General features: G+C 51.9%; 1 protein-coding gene across 3 annotated transcripts in view; it reads left to right on the forward strand.

The window, feature by feature from the left end:
• kmt2a (lysine (K)-specific methyltransferase 2A) overlaps window positions 1-21,210 on the forward strand; it is a 41,241-nt gene continuing 20,031 nt past the window's right edge. For all 3 annotated transcript variants that reach the window (XM_048982604.1, XM_048982605.1, XM_048982606.1), the window contains exons 1-7: window positions 1-292; window positions 14,031-14,103; window positions 14,782-18,161; window positions 18,609-18,786; window positions 19,391-19,625; window positions 20,183-20,247; window positions 20,501-20,974. In XM_048982604.1, coding sequence (XP_048838561.1) covers window positions 47-292; window positions 14,031-14,103; window positions 14,782-18,161; window positions 18,609-18,786; window positions 19,391-19,625; window positions 20,183-20,247; window positions 20,501-20,974 — 4,651 coding nt within the window. In that variant the 5' untranslated portion in view covers window positions 1-46. The remainder of the gene's footprint in view (window positions 293-14,030; window positions 14,104-14,781; window positions 18,162-18,608; window positions 18,787-19,390; window positions 19,626-20,182; window positions 20,248-20,500; window positions 20,975-21,210) is intronic.

Raw genomic sequence — 21,210 nt, forward strand, 5'->3', positions numbered from 1 at the left:
CGCCCCCTCAGCACTCTGATCTTAGGGCAGGCAGGCAGAGTGTAAAATGGCGCACAGCTGTCGGTGGCGGTTCCCTGCTCGGCCTGGTGGGATCACCAACGCGGGCAGCGGGAGGAGAGCGGGCCGGATACGGGTCACTGCCTCTCTCCGAACTGGCACCGGGACCCACCCGAACACGAACGGGCTCGGCCCGGGCTTTGACGCCGCGTTACAAGTTTCTGCTGCCATCGGCAACAACCTGCAGAAATTTCGGGATGTTTTTGGAGAGGCGAGTGGCTCCAGCAGCGGGGAGGTAAGGAGCGTCTGCCACAGACGGGGGGCATGATGTGGGGCGTTCACTGTAGCGCCGATCAGCGATTTCTATGGGGCGAGCGGTGCAGGCGGCTAGCTGGCTAACTTTACCATGGGCAGCTAGCTACACAGCTAAGTGAAGATCTCCTACTAATATGCAGTTTTTCCTCCCCTCACTCTGGCTTAAAGAGTCATTCTCGGGGCAGCACGTTGCAAATCTGAACTACTTGGCGTTGAGGAGGAGGAGGCGGAGGAGGAGGAAGAGAGATGAGGAGGGGGGGAGGAAAAAAAAAGCAGTGAATTTAGCAATCGATGCAGCGTGATTGTTTTGATGGAGACGAGACGCGGCGGAGGCGCTCGGCAGAAGTTTATCCCAGCCGAGAGCAGCCTGGGCTTACGGGGGGGGGGGGCGCATCGGCCGGGTCATCCGCTTCAGTGTTACCGCAGCAGCGGGGAGGGGGGAGCCGTCGGCAACACAATAACTGCCCAGGTGCGAAGATCGGACACCCGATATAATATATGTATTTTTATATATAAAAGCAGCGAGTCCGATTGCGCTCCCGGCCGGGGGGCCGGAGCGGCGTCGCTCCTTCTTGCCTTTTCAAACTGCGTGTGCTGCCGCTGTCGCTGCTTCGGAGCGACCGAAAACAAAACATGTCAGCGACGCCGCACACGGCGGACACTTTACCCGCTCGGGATCATTTCCATCACCATTAATAAGGATAACAAACGTGTATATATGTAAAAAAAAAAAAAATTCCAACTTGGCGACGGGGCTGAGATCATCCCCAATAAGTAAATCGCATCCTCCCCCCTCAAGATGATCTCACTGCGCTGGATCGTTAAAGTAGCAGTGTAGGTAGCTAGCTAATAAAACGCTTTTTTGTAGCAGGCTAACCAGCTACATAAATGTGCCAGCGTGGGGGGTGGGACGCGTTCTCGCTGTGCTTTTCTGCGTCGGTTAATCTACGGACCCTCAATGGGAGATGCACCCCCGGGGTGGGCTGCATGCACACTTTATTTTGTGCGTGTTTTAGTGCACAGGGACTGGCGGCGCTGGCACATTTTGTCCCGGCTCTCCGATCGCTGGTGGAGCCCCTCCGTCCCCCGCCTACTTCCTCCTGCCTCGCTAGCTGGCGACACGCTACGGTTAGCGATGCATAGGAAACCGAAGGTGGACATGTTTTTTGCATAGTACAGTGCGTAGTAAGAAATGAAATCGGGAGCTCGGCTGGGGCGTCTGTTGGTTCGCTTGATTTATTTGATTTCTCTTTCTTTTTTTACTGGGGGGTGATTTTCATTGAGAATGAATTAAGGCTCCCCCGGGATGGCTGTTAAGCGGTGTATATGCCTCTGGCCGCACCGTTTGTGGAGCTCAGTCTACAATAACAGCGCGTCCTGTGACAGGCTGCGCGTGTGTGTGCGCGCGCGTTTCTCTGTGTGTGTGTGTGTGTGTGTGTGTGTGTAGGGGGTGTATCCGCCCCCCTCCTTTGGTGACACTCTTGTTTTCGAGCATGCACACAAGGCAGAACCAGGCGTTTTGTCGCCGACCACCTTGCTTGCGCAAGTTTGCAGTTTGCTATGGAAAGACGTTCATTTAGACTCGCAGATCTGCTGTTAAGCGCTTTGTATGTTTGGTCTTCCCTTCATAAACAGAATCGCGACGCCTATGGCTTTATGTTGTGGCCGATTTTATACAAAACAGTTATTTAAATTGGTTGCTGTATTTTTGATTATATGGGCTCCTAATTTCACACCATTAAGTGTGCAGTTAGTGCGCACGTTTGTAACTGGGAAAACGATGAAGGGAATAGAAGCGAGGCGTGTTACAGAAAGCACATGCGAAGGATGTCTGTGCTATGGCTGTTGGGGGTACAGGCTCTGAATTTGAAACACGTACTGTGTGAATTTCCTGAAGCAGATGTGCTCCTTGCTGTATTCTGATTCTGCCTTCATGTCGATTGTTGACTTGTTACTGAAGAACTTTACTTTTTAAATAATAATAAAAAGGTTTCTCTTGGATGGATGCACGAGTCTCGTCTGTGGCTTCGAAACGTGGTCGCTTTAGGGTGGAGGACGGTGGCAGAGGAAGCCTGTGTGGCGATATGTAGCGGCACATGTAGATGCGCACTCCGCTCCAGCACTCGTATATGTGATGCTTCTTCGAAAGATGGATTAAGGATTAAAAAGCAGTTTAGGGCCTGTGTGTGGCGCGCGTGGGCGGCGGGCGCGCTCCCGCTGGATCTCGCAGCCCGTGGAAGTTGCAGACGCAGCACTGTGACGTCATTCGGTGGCGATGTCACGGTGGGGCAGGAGCGTGTTGTTGTACCGCAGGCCGGATCGAAGTGACACCGAACTGGACCTCCGCTCTGCTTCTTCCTTCTGTGATTCTTCGCCATCGCGTCGATAACGTGCAGGCATGGAGCGCTGCCTTCCCTTTAAGTTCGCCTCTGCTGGAGCTGCTGGGAGCTGAGATTTGTGGTCGGATTTAGTTCTTATTTGAACTCTCAACTCGCTCTGAAAATAAGCGGTTTGCCCCAGTATGACTAACAAATTCGGTGCTGTTGCATTTTCCCCTGGCATCTTCAGGGGGGAAGAATGATCTTTGGAGCAGTCATTGCCCAAAAGTGAACTTTTTTCTTTTTGGAAATGCTGCTGACTTAGCTGGCTGTCTTGAAGCTAAGCAGTGTGTGCTTTCTTGCTTTCTCTTAAAGATTTATTTTTCTATGCCACTGAGATCACAGCAAGGGCTCAGACAGCCCTTGATCCTCTCTGAGAGAGGGCAAAACTAATTCTAATTGGAATTTTGATCAGAGGCCGAGCGCAACTGGCGCAGATTGTACATTGTGGGCGGAAAGGCGAAAGTGTCTCGTATGAAGTCCTGGAAAGGTCAATGAGGCAGAAAAACGCCTTTAACTTTTTGTCACTGATCACTCCCTGATATATTTCGGAGAGGCACACAATGTCTGGAACGACCTGCGTTGTAATGGCTTTATATGTGCTGTAACACATGCCCCCAACTCGGCGGATTCCAGAGCTTTTGATTAAACTGAAATAAATCTCCGACAAATAAGTTAGCCCCCTCCGGTTATCTGTTTAATGGGGTAAACAAAATGGAAGTGGTCCAGTCTGCTAGTCTCCTCTTTATGCGGGGCTCGCCCCCGCCTTCTCTTCCCCGCCCCCCCAGACAGCGTGTGGATCATAGCAGGAAGCTTTGTGTCTGCTTTTATCCCGGCTTTCACGAGTAGCAGACGCCTGAAAGCACACAGGCGAGGCATAGCAAAGGGGTGGGATCCTGCTGCCTTTCACCCCCCCCCCCCCCAACTCGGTCTGCACTAGGCAGGGAATTAGTCACACGTTCTCCCATCCATGGCTTTATTCTACGCTCCCTGGCAGGCGGCAAACTGTCACCTCTGCACTGGGGTGGTGGTGGGTGAATTGGGCCGGGAACTCCCACCCACCCCCCACTCCTCGCCTCCCCCCCCCCCCCCAACCTTGTGGTCCTACTCATAACACAAATGAGGAAATTCAACACTGCTCGGAGGAACTAGCTGCATCCAAGCGAGGGGACAAATGCAGGCTTGCAAGCGTAGGAACTGTCACTCTTCACAGTTTGACAATGGCTAACACCAAGCTGAAATGCAGGGGGGTGGGATGTACAGTGACAGGAACTGTACCAGGCTTCAAGGCAGATGGTCCTAAAATGAGTTGTTTTTCCTAGAATAGTTTTTCATGTTATTATAGAGGACCCACACTCAACATCATATAGCATGTAGTTAAATTACGCCAAAACTATAGGGCTGTTTCTGTGTCATGTGGGAAGCTGCACATGGTCACATCGTGCCTCCGTGAACTGACCACATCTGAGTCAGCTGCTCCTTTAGAACATCCCCTTGATGGTTTTTTTTTCTTTTTGCAATTCAGAAAAGCATTCTGATAATGACTAGTAAAGTAAAGTCTTGCTCAAAGTGCAACAGTTTTACCGCCGTGTTTCTCGAATCGGACTTTCACAAGATGGGTTTTCTGTGAAGCAGTTGCCATTTCGGGGGCCGCACAGAACAGGGGAAGGAGAATGCAGACCACCTTTGGCGACGGCAGCAGCATTGGCTTGGATAAGAACTTTTCAAGAAGCGCGAGACCTTAAGGAACTCGTGCGTTTTAAGATGTAAAAATGCAAACCTGGCCAGACACTGAGGACATAAGAGCTGAATGTGGAGCAAAGCACGATCTCAGAAACGACGGGGAGATTCAAGAAAACGGATTGGCAGTTCATTTGAAACTTACAGTTGGGGCGATTGGAGAGAACGCAAGAGTGCAAAGCCACAACGTAACCTGGCAACAATTCAGCGATAGTTTTGCAAGATCTAGGTGAATTGTACCGCAAACAAGCAACCCAGTAATGGCTCTGTAGTAAGACAAGCCTGTATGAATGTGTGTTCTTTAGCCTTACAGGGGTCTCGCGCTGAAGAGTTACTTGGGTGGAATTGTTGGTCTAAAGGAATCTAGAGAAAAGATCTTGAACGGCGGGTCGCAAAATCCTCCTTGAGTGGAATATTATTCCACTCTCAGATATCATGGCCAAACTAATCAATTACTCTTCAGACTCATAATGAGTTAAATCAGGTGTGCTGGAGGTGAAATGCAACAAGAAGACAGATGGGATGATGTGTTGGGGGCGGGGGGGGGGCAGGGACTCAAGGACGGATTTGGGAGCCACTGATGTGGAACAGTCATGATGTTTGCATACAGATGTCATACTTACAATGCTTGTGGGAAGGTTACCATAGTCTTAAGTTTCTTTGCATTTGAAGAGCTGATGGATATATAGGGTTGATTTACTCTCTATGAAACAAAGGCCGGGCTGTGAAAGAGAATTTATGGCAACAAGTGACCACAGACCACTCGGCATCAGCAGAACGTTTCTGGCACTTTTGTTAATTGATCATTTATTTGCAAGTTCATATTGATAAATGCCCACCCCTTCTGGTTCTGGGAGGAAGTGCAGAACCTTTGCAATAAAAAAAAAAAAAAAAATCAATCAAGGTGGTAATTGATCGAGGATGATCTGTTTTTCATAAGTGTTTTTTTTTTTCTTAAAAAAATTTGGTTGTAGCACTTGGTGTGCTGCCCTCGACATTTCTCATTATGTAAATTGTTAGTTTTGGTTTTGTAGACCGTTCTTTATATGAAGAAGATGCTTACTACTTATTGTTGTTGTTGTTGTTTAGATGTAAATAAGTCGTCCTGAATAATGATGGAATCCTTGAGTGGTGCTCTTCCCTGTTGGAAGCGTTGTGTGAAGCTCTGCTTCAGCTTCTCTGCCTCCGTCCTGAGTGACCTTTCTGCTAACCCAGCTCCGCCGAGTAGCAAAGCAGCTTTCAGGACTTCTTCACCCATGACCCCACAGAAGTCTCCCGCGGTCCAGCTGACGGAAATATCCTCACCCGGCACATAATTTGAGAGATCGTGACATCCTTAACAGATGATGTACTTCCTTGTTGAAATCCCCAGGAGATCCCCCCTCCCCCACCTTCTTGGCATCATATCCCGTAAACTGAGATGATTCCTGGGCATTTCTTGAGTTGACCAGACTGGGTGGAGAAGAAGCTGGACTGTCCTCGGCTTCTCGTGGTGATGCAGGAATGGGCTGGTACCCGAACAGGGTTGCTGCGCCTTCCGTGTTTTTGACCAGGGGGTAAAAATAACGGTGGCGATGACTGACGTAAAGCAGCAGAAGGAAGTATGTGTGCATTCTGGGGCTGTATAAGTGGATCAGGTAACGCTGTGGCAGAGCTCTTAGGATTTTTATGCCTTTTACTGTCAGTATATTGAACTAAAATCTTGGAAATTTCTTAATTATATTGTGTAACCTGAATCCCCCATATCATTGCCAAGTTAATGTTTTTGTCAACATTGTTTTTTCAAAATGCAAAAACCGTTTTGTTGCTTGAAACAAAAACTTTGTTTTGTTGTCTTGAGAATGTGAGCCTGTGCGACGCTCCCGCGAGTTTGAATGTGTAACTGTTAACTGCCAACAAGCATGCTTACTAAACCGATAAGCTCACTTTGTGTAGACGTGAAAGAAGTTGACCTCAATACCGCTAGTGGGGTCTGAGTGGCGAGTTGGGGCTTTTGTGGAAATTCCTCATTTCGACTTTTCGACGTTAGTTACCTCCGGCGTCGGTCCCTGTATTACTAGAAATTTCAGAGAATGCGTTTAGGGGCCGATTTGACTTGCAGTGTGAATTATACCTTTGCAAGAGTAATGAATTTAGTTACGCCTGCATAAGCCTGGAAGCTTCAAACAACAGCATTGAGTGTCCATAGCCTATGAACCCAATCCTACTACCCCTTCATCACGGGCCTGGGGCTCCGTTTCACGTTCCCTGTAGGCCTAACTGATTCAGTTATTAGGTCTGGTTATGTTGCTGAAAACCAGTGTGCTGATCCTCTCCCCAGGATGCGCCTCGTTGCTGACTCATGTGAAGCCTGGCCTTTATTTGACTCTCTGCTTAGAGGTCAGTTTGTACACCGTGCCAGGCTCCCTCTACGCTTTTTAGTCTGTAGGTTATTTCGACCAAAAATTCCCACATCTTCCAACATATCAGGTTTTTTTTTTACCCCGTTTGGTTTTGGTCAAAAGGTTAGGAGGTGATGACATTACCACTAACCCTCTGGCAGAGTCCGTTCAAAACGGTCAGCTTGGCGATTTCCAAGATTGAATTATTTATTTACTTATTCCCCCCAGCCCAAATGTCCTTTGTCACTTTTCCTCCTGCTATGCTAAATAAAGGTGTTTTTTAAATTTTGTTTTATACCACAAGCCCATTTTAATTCTGACTGCTTTTCTTAATTTGCACCTGTTTCTCTAACTTTCAGTGCCAGACATGTGTTTGTTTTGAGCTTCACCTGCCGTGTTTGAATACATTGCACTGTCCCAGTTGGGATTATCAACACTGCACCCCCCCCCCCCTTTCCATGCCTTATTCCCATGGCAGTATTCTGTACTGCTGCTCTGTGAGGAACAATGGAAAGGGGGCACAGAGGCTGGGGACAGATGGGAAGGAGCTTTGGTGAGCAATCAGAAAGCAGGGGGCGGGGGAGCCAGAATTTGCCTTTTGACCTGGTCTTAAGAGGGGGGCGGGGAGGTTCACGGGGCATTGTTAGCCGAGGGACAGGCGTCTGGCCAGCATCGTGCAGCGATGTTCACGACGCAAGTTTCTTCAAAGCTGTCTGGGACATCATGCTCCTGTGATGCTCGTAGACCTTTCTGAAAATCTTTCTGGCCTTGCTTGTCTGCTGTAACTATACCCGCCCCCCACACACCCCCCTCGCCCCCCACCACACGCGTTCTGTGCCAGAGGTCAAGTGGTCACCAAATACGTTGGAGTTCCTTGACCACCTGTTGAAAAGTGTGTGTGTGTGTGTGTGTGTGTGTGTGTGTATGTGTGTCTGTCTGTCTGTCAAGGTCACTCCCCCGTTGCTGCTGCTTGGATGGATTTCTTCATGGCTTCCAGGAGAGGAAATGACCGTCCCATGATGGCTGAACCGCTGGTTGGCTGCTGGTGTCGCATCTGCTGAGTGGTGGAAACCTTTGCTTGCGTGTGTGTGCGTGTGTATGTATGTATGTATGTATGCGTGCGTGCGTGCGTGCATGCGTACAGAACTCATACCTGCGCAGGCTTTAGGCAGCTGCAGGAAAGCCTTTAAATAAATTATGAAGTCATTGAATTGGGAACAAAAGACCAAGCTGCCAGATTGTCAGTGCATGAACGACAAAAGCTCCTCTCACGGGCCCCTTGCCCACCACCCCCCCCCCCCCCCCCCCCCCCCAGACTCAGTAGTCCCCCCCCCAGCACTCCACCACCCTCCATTCCTTTAATCCCCTTGAAAGGGACAGTGGCGTTACTGTTGCACCATAAATTTAGGTCGTAGGTAGTGGTGTAAGGTGCGACGTCGACACACTTTCCTGAGCTTTGGAAAACTCGTCCTTTACATCCTTTACCCATCTACCTGGCTGTACGCTTTTAAAAATAAAACTCGACCTCCTGCATGTGAGTTCAGGTCCTGAGTGGCCGCTGTCTTGTAGACAAATGAGAGCTAAGTCTGCAAACTGCACATTCCTCAAGCGAGGTTTCTTCTGTGTGGCTGTGCTGGAAGTGCTTTTGGCTTGAGCAGAAGCCCTTCCGATCTGCTCCTCTTCTTTATCTATCGCTAATAAACCAGTTGTACACATGCGGGGGGGTGTAGTATCTGCCCCTTACAGTCCTTTTTCATAACATAGAAACAATGCACCTCGAGTTTGCTGTCTTGACCTTGTTTGACCACCAGTGGTGACCTTGTGGAGATTCAAAAGTTTTCCTTCTGTGTCTCTGGGTCTGTGTTTGTCAATGGTCTGACCACTACACCCCTAAACCCCCCCTCACCCCGGGGAACCTCCCAGGCTCCACAAAGACGCTCCACCTAGCTGGATAGACCATCTGTTGCTTAATAAACTGCTTGAGCTGCTTGATGTCTCTGTGTCCGTTTAGAGGAGAGCCTGGCCCTCGCAGAAGGTTGGTGGTTCAAATCCTGGGCTTGGCTGAGTGATGTCATAGTTGGGCCCCTGAGCGAGGCCCTTAACCCCAAATTGCTCCAGGTTATGTAAATGTAAATATGATGGGAAGATAACACTACCTTCCTCCAGCGGGTATACTGACGAATGAAAGCCCAGTGTGACCCAGCTCAGGTTAGATCTAGCGATCCGACATTCATAAGTCTAGCTTCCTCGGGTTTGAAACCCATGGCAGACCGCGGTAATCTTCCGTGGCCCGATGAGCCTGGCACAGTTTCTGAAGACCCAAGCCAGAAGCCTGGAAGGGAGAGGCCGACAACAGCTTTGCGTCTGGGCCCCTCGCGCGGCCGCCTATCGGCTTTAGGTCGCCTGTTTGTTTGTTAATATTTTCCCCTCTTCCCGTGGGAGGAGTCTGAGGCCATAACGCATTACACGCCTGTACACATGCAGTGGAGGACCGCTTCAGCCCAGGCTGCTTTCCGGTGTCCGCTGGCGTGTTGCAGGAATCTGAAGGCCGCTCTGGGTAGCATGTGGAGCTGTCCACACGGAAAGCTCTTTGACCAGTGGGGGCCAATTGTGTCATAATCCAATGAGTTGTTTTCAATACATGATTGACAGGGAAGGAGCACTTCAGGGGCCAATCAGCTTTCAGCTATGACCCGTGCCGCTGTGGCTCCACCCCCGCTGAGGACACCAAAGATTCCAATCAAAGCTCTTTGGACTGATGCGGGAACACCCGTTTTGTGGACGGCCAGGGTGCTGTAAACGGCTTGCACCTCGAGCGTCTGATGTGGAGAAACGTCCAACGTTCCCATTCGTACACTTTTCAGAAGTTTTCGGAAATCTCTCTGGGATCTTGGGCTTATAGGCGTACAGTGAATGCGACATGCATGTCGAATGGACATCCTCTACCAAGCAGCTGGCCGCAGATGTTCCTGCGTTCATGTGCCCTTCGTGATTGGGGGAAAAAAGGGGAGAGTAGGGGAGGGTCCTGGTGGATGATCCTCAATGCCTTAACATATCACTAGTGGTATGTAGCTCCGCAACGTCGGATGTCTGGCTCCCATAAACACGATGCCGTCTATCCGAGTCAGCCAGTGTAACTCCTTATTCATGGTGTGAGTGGTGGCTGTTCTCCTGCGTTCATGGGTGCTGATTGATTTTGAGCTCCTGGAAGAACATCCGGCTTTTGCAGTTGGCTGCATGTGGAACGGTCAGCTGCTGAAAACTGGAAACTGCCGTTCCAGCGAAAACTGAGGTGCTGCCGTTCCAGCTAGGAGGTGCTGTTCATATTGGTATTTTTTTTTAAATTGAAGAATCACTGAAAAGATTCACATTTTGTACCATTTGTTGAGATTACCATCCAGCTCCTCTCCGTTCTAAGTAGCAAAAGTAGGCAGAAGTACACCCTGAATGGTGTATGTTTTTGGGAGGCATCCAGAGTGCATAAAGGAGTGGACAGCTCCTTGTTCCTGGGGTGGTCTGTGGCTTACAGGTTAGGTGGCTTTGTTTGTGCTCGGGAGGTTGCTGGTTCAAATCCTGGTTTTACCTTTGGGCACTTTACCAAGACCATTAATCCCCGGTTGCTCCAAGGACTGCCCTCTTTTCTACCAAAATTGCACATCGCTTTGGTTAAAAGCTTCTGCTAAATATATAAATTGTAGTATGGGTACAGATCTTTACCTCCAGTTGTGAGGCGGCAGAGTCGTCCACCCCATGCGCACTGCCTGGATTTTTCTCATGTAGCCGCATTTGCAACTAATTTGTGTGATGTTGTGATAATGGCAGCCAGTGAAGACGTGAAACCAACATGGCCTAGTCTGGGTGCCGTGGACGTGCCCTGTGTTGGAGAAGGTGGGAAGGTTGTCATGTTGAGCAGTAGCGAATGCTGGCTGGATTGGTTGAAAGTGGCGAGACCGTTTTTATTGGTGCGTTCCATGGTATGTTTGCACTTTATTTTTGAAAACAACTCACTGACAGATTGGCAGTGGAAACGAGTGTAGGAGGACCTTGCGATGCGGTCGACTAATAAGATGACTGAACTTTTTCACACATGGGAAACGGATCAGGCAGCTGAACATCTTCTGTGCCACGTAGGAATGTTAATTGCAGCTTACTGGGTTTTCTGTCCTCCTGGTATCTCTCCTGAGTGTCATCGCATCCGTCCCTGTCCTGGCGAGTGAATTCGGGAATGAGATGTAAGACAAGTACCATCAGACATAAATTTGGGTCCTAGAGAAGAAATTTTGTGGATTTGAGGTTGGGGAGTGACTGTGGGCGGAGCCAGGCCCAGGGTGGAGCCTGGACAAGGGAGGATCACAGGGCTGGCAGCAGTGGGTGGGGCATGGCAGTTGAGAGGCGTGTCCTGTGTGAGAGGCGTGTCCTGTGTGAGAGGCGTGTCCTGCAGGGGCTTTCCTGGCCACTCCCCGTGCCACCTTGGAGGACGGGTTTACCGTGAGGCGTGAAGCTGGCGAGGAGCATCTGCCTAATAGTCAGTGTAAAAACTGAAAACTGGCACAAGTTAGATTTCATTAGTCAGAATATTTCATTTTGATACCAAATAAGACAAAAAGTCATTATCTTCAGTGGTTTTTGAGGCTTGGCTACTGGGGGTACCACCTGACCTGACCTGATGAGCGGGACTCTCACTTCATGCTGATGGAGGGACCTCAAGGGCACCGGTGCTGAGAGGAAACTCATTTTTATAAAAATCTGAGACTGCTGTCAAAAACCTAAACATATTGTGTTTGGTTACTTATGGTGAAGGTTAGGGCTGGGTTAGGGTTAAGGTCGTCATTTAGGGCTACCACTAACAACTTTTTCTATGGATTAATCTATTGACTATCGATTGGTCGATTAATCTAAATCATAAGATTTTCCTACAGAAAATCAAATTTATTTAAGTTAATTTTATTTTGACAACAAACAACTGTATGTTATGGCGGTGCTTGGATAATGGACACCGGCTTTTTGGCTCTTCACGGACGTTATTTTAGCCCAGAATTGGATAAGCAGTTTTGTAGTTCGCCTTAAATACTAATGAGATGTGTATTGTGATGCCCAAAAGTTAGTAATCTGTATAAATTCGGCGTATCTTCATGCGTATTGAATTCGGTTAGCGGAGTGCCGCATGCTGCTGTGTTGGTAACCCTGGAAGTGACGAGCACTACAGTGCCGTTGAAGGGACAGTTCAACAGTCACAACAGCTTTCAGAAGAGGAAATATTGTGGTTAAACTGGGATCCAACTCGTTTTCTTTTGGTGAATATAGTTTTAATATTTCATTTCAGTTCACGAATTAGTGTCTTTTATTTAGTGTCCGTTTTGCTTTAGTTTTAGTTTGCAGTAATAAAACAGTTTCCAAACAGTTTCCGGTTTTGCCTGCTCTTGCAGTCCATCATCCAGAGCAGCTCCTTGTGCCTTTCTGTCCTCTTCAGGTGCTCGTTCATAGCGCTAGTTTAATGTTATTTTAAGAATAATAATTTTAAAATGATGCTTTGATTTGAGAATATATATGTTGATGCATTTTCTGCATCAATGTCATCGACTACGACAACTAATCGCAGCAGCCCTGTTGTCATTGTTGGAATTATGGTTTTTTTTCCCCCATAGAAATGAATAGATGGTCCCCACAAAGATATGAATACAGGTGTGTGTGTGTGTGTGCGTGCGTGCGTGCGTCAAGAGTGTAAAAAAACCCCGGGACTGAGTAACGTCACGGCTGTGGTCCTTGTGATGGTGATGGGAACAAACCGCTCGTTGGACTTGTGTAGATGGATCCCGTGCAGAGCTGTGGTTTGTGCCCCCCCCCTCACTCTCGATGGCCCCCGTGGAGATGTCCCTGCTTCTCTGGTCGCGTGGAGGTCAGGTGGCCATAGCAGCCCCAGCTGTTGCTAGGCTGCATGACGTCTGGGATGGTGGGGGCGCGTGTGCTCCTGATATTACCTGCTGGGGGGACTGAGTCACAGGAAGGGTGCATATTTTTTAAGATGATTTCAGGGGATCTGTAAGCGTGATGTTAGTGGGCCTTTTCCAGGTTTGTTTGTCCTAGTTTAATCCAAAATCAGTCCATCACCAAGAAATGTTTCAGCTAATATACTAATAAACTTCCAGCAATAGAGAGACTGGAATCTTGCCCAGTAGGTTCTGACATTAAACCGCTGGTTATTAGTCAGCTGGATGCTCTCTGCTTTGAGGAGATTAAAGAAATATATTCCCCAGCCGTGTTTTCAGTTAAGTGGATTTCAGCGCATTTGGGCTCCTCTTTGGTGTTGCCAGTCTAGGATCGCGGATTGCGGCCGACATATCGCAGATCTCATGCTGGGTCTTCACTGGCTCTGATGCAGTTTATCTCGCTTCTGATCCATGCTGGAGTGAATTTGACTGTTGTTTTCTTTTAACATGTGGTTTTGGCCGAATATCTCGTCCCTCGTGGATGCATTTCAGACTCAGAATCCCCGGAGAAGCATGGTTCTCGTGGAAGAGGCATGCTGCTTTTCACCTGTTGCATCTCTGTTCGGTTTGAGGCTTACATCTTGACTCAGAGCAGTGCGTCTTTGAGAATGTGGTAAATTTTAAGAACCTTGATGGGTCTTTTTTTGTTTAAAGTTTGGTTATGGATTGTGTCGCCCTGGTTTTGAAATTGGGCAGTTTTAACATGGAGTGTGATTACAGAGCCATACCACTGCCTGAAATGGGGGAAGAATATTTTATTGTGGCTTTCTTGGCACCAGAGGGGAACAAAAGCCCCCTGTCAGTGGGTCCTGCTCTGTTGCCCCCCCACAATGGGCACAGACTCCATTTAAAAAGAGTCTTACTCGGCCTAAACTTGATCTTCGAATAAACGGCATGGAAGGAATCCAGTGAGTTTTCAGACGACAGATGCAATAGTCTGGCTGACACTATTGGGGCTTCGGGGGACTTTTTGTTGTTATTACTGGGACCACAGTGTTTGTGCCCCATCGGGGCTTGTGGACCACATCTTGTCTGTCCCCTGTCTCCTCTTGGTTCACCTCCTCCTCCTCAGACCTACAGACAGCAATACCATGGGGACACCCTGCATCTTCCTTTCTCCTGGTTTTAATCTGCTGCTGTTCTGTCTGCCGTGTCTCCCATTGACAGCCCATCTCTCTCTTTCTCTCTGTTTTTCTTTTTCTCTATCTCTCTTTCCCTGCCTACCGCCACAGGAAGAGCCGTTCTGTGGATTCGGAGCGCACAGTGAAAACAGAAGAATACAGACCTCAGCGAGGACCCCTATAGGTGTGTCAAAAATCCCACGGATTACGCGTCCTGGGGTTCGGGGTGGGGTGGGGTGGGGTGGGGTGCTGGGTTCCTCGTTCCCTGTGACTTTGTAGTCTCAGACAGGCTCGAGGATATGGATACCATCCCCCGGGGGGGAAAAATGAGAACATACCATCCCACCTCACCAGCCCTCTAAAGTAGTCTCCCGACTATATCAGGGGTACTCAGCTGGCAGATTTTTTTCCGAAACAGACATTTCCCCCCCATCTCCTTCAAAATATTTTGGTAGCTTGATTGCTGGTCTCAAAACACACACACACCCCCCACCCTACTGCTTGTTACTTTGGAAATTCATACAGTGCCTTTGCGATCAGGTTTCTCTGTACGTAGATGGTCCCTCATTACATGTCGACAGACATTCAGCTACCAATCAGAGCATCTTAAGGAGATTAACAGGTGTCCGACAGACACACAACAAATCATATACACTAATGTAGCTGTTAAGGAGCCTTATCAGCTGTGGCAGATTGCCAGTCACATAGTGTGTGTGCACGTTAAATTCAGGCATAAACGCACCTCCATGGACTGTTACGCTGATATGGTTAGTTTGGGAGATGATGTAGCATCGGTTGTGCAATTCCTGTCTTTTTCAAAACAATTAATGTTGTTTTGTGTGTGTACATCTCTCTGCTACAGCCAAGTCACCTCAGGAGAAGAAGCCCAGAGGAAGGCCCCCAAGGGCTCTGGTCACGCAGAGAGTACCTCTGGATGGGGGGCCACCTTCGCTGCCTGCCTCCACCTCCCATGGCAAGCCCGAAGGGACTGATCGGCCCCCGGAAAAGACTAAGCGTCCCCCAGGGAGGCCCCCGAGCACCGGGGAGAAGAGGCGAGGCCGCCCCCCAACGTCAGGGCTCCAGAAGAGCCAGGCAGCCCTTGAGGAAGACCGGGATGGAGGGGTACAGCGCAAGGAGGTGCCTCAGGAAGAAAGGAGCAAGAAAATGGTCAGGAGGCCTCTGCCTCTGGTGGCTATGCCTCTCCAGCGGGCCCAGCAGCCTGATGTGGCCAAGCTCCCCCGGGGGCCCAGGGTGGGGCGCATCTCCAAGATAACCAAAATAAAGCAGCTGCGGCCCGTCAAACTGGCCCCCCTCAAGTCGAGACTCAAAGCCGTTGGGAGGAAGGTGGTCCCCGTTCCGGTGATGCCACGGCGCAAGCGGGGACGGCCCCCGTCCGCAGAGCGCCTCAAAGCGGAGGCGGCCATTGTCCCCCCAGCCCCCTCTGCACCTGTCCTGGAGGCCCCAGGAACCAGGAGGCAGAAGTTTTTCAGGGTACGTCCCCAGCACCTCAAGCTCAGGGCCCCGCAAGCTGCAGGCCCTACGGCCAACGTGGAGCTGCGTGGCTCCCCATCCGGACTGTCGCAGGAACCCCCAACTGGGCCGGGGAGGCCAGCGGGGGTCCGGCAGAGCCCCCGGCGGATCAAGCCCGTGCGCATCGTTCCGCCTTCCAAGCGCACGGACGCCACCATTGCCAAGCAGCTGCTGCAGCGGGCTAAGAAGGGGGCCCAGAAAAAGAAGCTGCTGAAGGAGGTGGCGGCGGCCATCGGGGGCCAGGGGGGAGTCGGAGTGGAGGGCGGCATCAGGAGGAAGAGAAGGACACAGCTGAAGAACATCCGGCAGTTCATCATGCCAGTGGTGAGCACGGTGTCACTGCGCATCATCAAGACGCCGAAGCGCTTTATCGAGGATGAGGCTAGCTTTGGCGTGCCACAGCCCCACCACAAGATGGCGCGGGTGGACACTCCCACCCCTGCTGCTGGACCTCAACCCTCGTCTTCCCCTCTCTCTGTACCGCCGGTGACTATTGTGTCCAGGCCGGCTGGTTCCGCCGGGGCGCCAGTACCCGTTGGCGCTGCCCCTCCATCCTCGGCACCTGGTGTGTGTGCCGTGCCAGGCGGCAATCTGCTTAACAGCAGCGGCTGCAACAACAGCAACGGGCGCTTCAGCAGCAGTGCGGCGTCCTGTGGCTCCAGCGCCGTATCTCAGCACTCCTCGCAGCTTTCTTCCGGCGAGTCATCGCGTTCCAGCAGCCCCAGCCTAGACTCCTCCAGCGACTCTCAAGCATCCGAGGGCACGCAAGCGCCGTCTGAGGAACCCGACCGCTCGCCTTCGTCGCAGGGGGATGGGGAGATGAGGGTGTCAAGGCCGCCCTCGCCCCCCTCAGAGCCGGAGCATGTCTCGGTGATGGAGCGGGGCAGGAAGGGCCGTCAAGGGCAAGTGGCCGTGAGAGGAGGCTTGGTGGCTGGTGGCCAGGGTAGCCTGGCCGGGGGTAGAAAGAAGTCAATCATCAGCCCAGCCACGGGGGTGCTGCTGTCGTCTTCCTCCCGTGGGGGCTCCAAACAGGCCTCCTCGACGGCCTCCTCCTCATCTTCACCGCCGCCGCCACCGCTACTGGCACCGCCGCAGCCCACTGCCTCCACTCCGTCGGCCATCAGCGAGCACCACCAGCACCCAGCTTGGATGGTGCCACACCCCATTGCCCCTTTCATCCCGGCGCCGGTGCTCTCGCCCCGGCAGGAGAAGCGTCACTCCATCCTGCGGGAGCCCATCTTCCGCTGGACCTCCATGCCACTCTCCGAACAGCGGTACTTCTCCTCCGCCAAGTACGCCAAGGAGGGCCTCATCCGCAAGCCCATCTTCGACAACTTCCGGCCCCCGCCGCTCACCCCTGAGGACGTGGGCCTTCTGCCACCAGGTGGCGCCAGCAGTGGGGCAGCCGGTGCTGTAGGTAGTGGCTTCCCAGGGCCGACTGGAGGCCCCGGGGCAGGGAACCGGCTCTTCTCTCACCTGCCCCACCACCCGCACCAGCACTCGGCGTCACGCTTCGAGCCGCCACACCACAAGCGCAGCCCATTGCTCCGTGCCCCCCAATTCACGCCCAGCGCGGCACACTCCCGCATCTTTGAGTCGGTCACCCTTCCTCCCTCCTCAGGGAGTGGCTCCGGCTCAGCGTCATCGCTGCAGGCGCTCTCCACCCCCGCCGGCGAGTTCCGGCGTCGGCGTCGGCGGTCGTTTGCAGCGTTGCGCGGTCAGCCCAGGTCGCCGTCGCACTCCATGACCACACGGAGCAGCCAGTCCAGCTCCCAGGCAAGCAAGGGCTCGTCTGAGCTCTCCCCGCTCCAGAGTCACACCAGTGCCGCCAGTTCCAGCTCCCTGCCAGGGGTGGCGGTCAGCCCTCTCGCCGCCAGTGCCTTAACCCCGCACACTTTCAACTCGTTCTCCTCGGGCTCGCTGAGCCATCCGACGGAGGGCGCTGGGGAGTCGTACCAGCCGGTAGGCCGTAAGGCGGCAGGGGGCCTTGGCACAAGCGGGGACTCTTCCTCCGCCTCCTCGTCTCCGCTCTTCACCCTCTTTGCCTCCAGCACCCAGGCAGCCAGTGGGAGGGAGGGAAGCCGAGAGAGGGGGGCATCCGCCTCCAGGGAAACTGGCACCAAGGAGAAGGAGCAAGAACCAGAGAGGAGTAGAGAGAGGGAAAAGGAGAACAAGAAGGAGGCTCAGAAAGAACGAGACAGGAGGGGGAAGAGTGCCGCCCTGGAGGGCTTGTCCTACACCAGCCCCAGCCTCTTCTCGCCAGACGAGGATGCTGAGGAGTCTCCGGTGTCCAGTCCCCCAAAGAAGACACCTGGGCGTAAGAAGTGCATCCCCGGCGACCCCGGGGCAGAGACCTCTCCTTCTCCCATGCCAGGATCCACAGATGGGGGGTCTCTCCAGACGGCTGCCACCCCCCTGTCTCCCAAGGGGCGGGTCTCCAAAAAAGGGAGGCCCTCAGACAAGGGCCAGGAAGCAGAAGTGGGGGCCAAGGAGAAGGAGAGGGAGAAGGAGCGGGAACGGTTCGGGACTATAGCGGTTCCGCCGCGGAAGCCGCCAACCGTCTCATCGCTGGGTTCTGTGCTGGCTGCCGCCGCCGATAAGCAGAAAATGGCCGACCGGCGTGTGGCGGGGCTGCTAAAGAAGGCGCAGGACCAGCTGTACAGGATCGAGAAGAGCAAGTCGCTGAAGTCGAGCGAGCCGCCCAAAGTCCAGGTGGGTCCGTGGGCGCCTTCTCCGTGAAGTGAGAAAAGAGAGAGTGCTCTCAGAGCTCTCGCCTGCTCCGAATTCCCCTGGCAGTCAGGCGTAGTGCTGTCCTGACGTGTCACGGGCCACTGTCGCCTAAGTCATTCTGAGAATGACTTAGTGGAATTTCAGAGTCAACTAGAAATTGTACTGAACGGTAACTGGTGAGTGGCTATATTAAGCATAGTGTGCCCTTCAACCCCCCACCCCCCCCCCCCCCATCCTTATGTCCAGGGGCATAAGAGGGCCATAAGTCATACAGACAGGCTAAACTTATTATAGTGACATGTCTTGAATTGGTGAGTGGGACACTCCATGAACTAATCACCTTTCAGCTGGAGCCAGCGCCTGCTATGGTCCCGCCCTTGTATACGCCCCCTGACTGAGATGGTAATCTAGTTCTGTTTCCGGTGCCAGGGCCAGGAAAGCGACTCTTCAGAGACGTCGGCCCGCGGGCCACGCATCAAGCATGTGTGCCGGCGTGCCTCTGTGGCCCTGGGGCAGAACCGGGCCGTGTTCCCTGATGACATGCCCACCCTCAGTGCCTTGCCGTGGGAGGAGAGGGAGAAGATCCTGTCTTCCATGGGAAATGACGGTGAGGTCGAGGACCCTGCACCCGTACTCTGCCCCTCACCCCCGTAGATGACACACCACTGTGTGAATCACTGCCATTAATGTCTATGAGAATGTTGTCAGCAGTGAAATATGTAGAAGTATGCTGAGCTTTTTTGACTAGGATCCCCATTGTCTCTGTGTGTGTATGTTTGTCTCTGTGTGTCTGTGTGTCTATGAGTCTGTCTGTGTGTTTGGGTCTATATGTGTGTGTATGTCTGTGAATATCTGCGTGTGTCTTTGTGTGTTTCCCTGAGTGTATATGTGTCTGTGTGTGCATGTCAGTCAGTGTGTGTGTGTATGTCTTTGTCTGTTGGCTTGAAAGAAGGGGAGAGTTTTTCTATCCAAGTGATGGATGGATGGTACCACAATACACACATTTAGACATTAATGGACATTGACAATAAACAATAGACAAAATAAACAGTACCAATGCAGTGAAAGAATCGCGCGGAATTCTGCAGAAATAAAAATCATAATATTATTACTAGAGTATTGCACAGTGGCTATCTGACTGGGTCAGAGAAATGGGATTGGTCCTCAGGGAGACGAGATTTGACACCCCACATCCCATGTTCCCTACACAGATAAGTCATCGGTAGCGGGCTCCGAGGAGGCGGAGCCCCTGGCTCCACCCATCAAACCCATCAAGCCCGTGACACGGAACAAGGCTCTCCAGGAACCCCCAGCACGCAAGGGACGGCGGTCGCGCCGCTGCGGGCAGTGCCCCGGCTGCCAGGTCCCGGACGACTGTGGCGTCTGCACCAACTGCTTGGACAAGCCCAAGTTTGGGGGTCGCAACATTAAGAAGCAATGCTGCAAGTGAGGGAACCAGTAAAGCGCCCATTTTCACACTGAAGCTTAGAGGGACACACCCCACTCTTCACTTAGAGTGAAGATCGCGTATGATACATTTTTGACTCTTGTGTGACCAGAAGGTTGTTGGTTCAAATCACATGGTCAGCAGAGTGATTTCATCATTGGGCCCTTAACCCACAGTTGCTCCAGCATATCACTTTGGATAAAAGCATTTTCTAAATAAGTAATTGCAATTGTTATGGGAGGTAGCATGTTGCCTCAGTCGGTAGCAGTGTGGCCTTGATCCTCCAGGGCTGTGGGTTCCAATCTACACCCAGCTCTGTGCCTGTGGAGCTTACATGTCCTCACTGTGTTCGCTAAGGTTTCATCTGGTCGCTTCATTTTCTTTCTACAGTCCTTGTTCTTAGTATTTGTGTGGCTCCCCTCCCCTGGTTTGTGATCTTGAGCCTCTTGGAATAGGCTCCAGGCTCAGGCGTGATCTTATCCTGGATAAGCTGTTATGGAAGGTGGAGGAGTTGGAGGATGAATGGATTGGTGATGTGTGTGTCTGTGTTCCTCAGGGAGAGGAAGTGTCAGAACCTGCAATGGATGCCGTCCAAAGCCTTTCTCCAGAAACAAGCCAAGGGTAGGTGACCTTCCCTCAGCAATGGAAGCAGTGGGTACTTTTGGATTTTTATAAGATGTCAGGCCGAACCTTATCATTAGCCATTTATACGTTTTGAATTGGTGAGTGATAGTGGAGGGGGCACTCCAAGAGCCAATCAGCTTTCAGTTAAGGTCAATGTTGCTGTGTATGTGCCGCTGACTGGAAGGCCCTCCTCATGTTATGACCCCACCCCCTAAACGGGTCTTTTTGTCCCCCCCCCCCTCCGTTGTAGCCAAGAAGGATAAAAAGAAAAACAAAATGACTGAAAAAAAGGACTCGCATCACTCCAGCGACCCCAAACCGGTTTCCCCCTCCCTGAGGGAGGAGCAGTCCCAGAAGAAGAGCGAATCTCCACCCCCAAAACACGGCGAGGAGAAGCAGAGGCAGCCAGCAAGGCAGCAGTCGCCCCCACCCCTGAGCCCCTCCCCGAAAGACACGCCACCGGCGCTGCCGCGCTTGGAGCCGGCGCCCGAACCCAAGCAGCCCCCGGCAACGCCGCCCCTGCCCACCATCGCGCCCAAGAAGGACCGCAAAGCGACACAGCCGGCTCCCCCCGCTACCTCACCCGGCCAGCTCCCACAGCCGCAGCCCCCCCTGGCAGAGAGCCCGCCGCCGGCAAAAAAGGACGGAGTCGCCAAGTCCGCCCCCGGCGAGCCCAAGAAGAAGCTCACGCAAAAGAACTTGGCCGTGCCAGTTACAGAGACAGGTGGGGAGTCGCACGCACCCCCACACTTTACTGCCTGACACCATGCGCCACCCCCCCACCCCCCCACCCCCCGTCTTCAGGCATTGAAGCAGGACTTATAAGATTTTCAGTCGTTGAATCTATAATCATTAATCGCTGAATTGCGTTTTTGTAACAAACACAGCAGGCTGACCTTTGTAAAAACAGCAGTACAATTTTCTTCCTCTAACATTTAAAAATATTTCTTAAGGTGTGTC

Source organism: Brienomyrus brachyistius, chromosome 18, assembly GCF_023856365.1.
Source record: "Brienomyrus brachyistius isolate T26 chromosome 18, BBRACH_0.4, whole genome shotgun sequence".
In the NCBI taxonomy this organism is placed as follows: Eukaryota; Metazoa; Chordata; class Actinopteri; order Osteoglossiformes; family Mormyridae; genus Brienomyrus; species Brienomyrus brachyistius.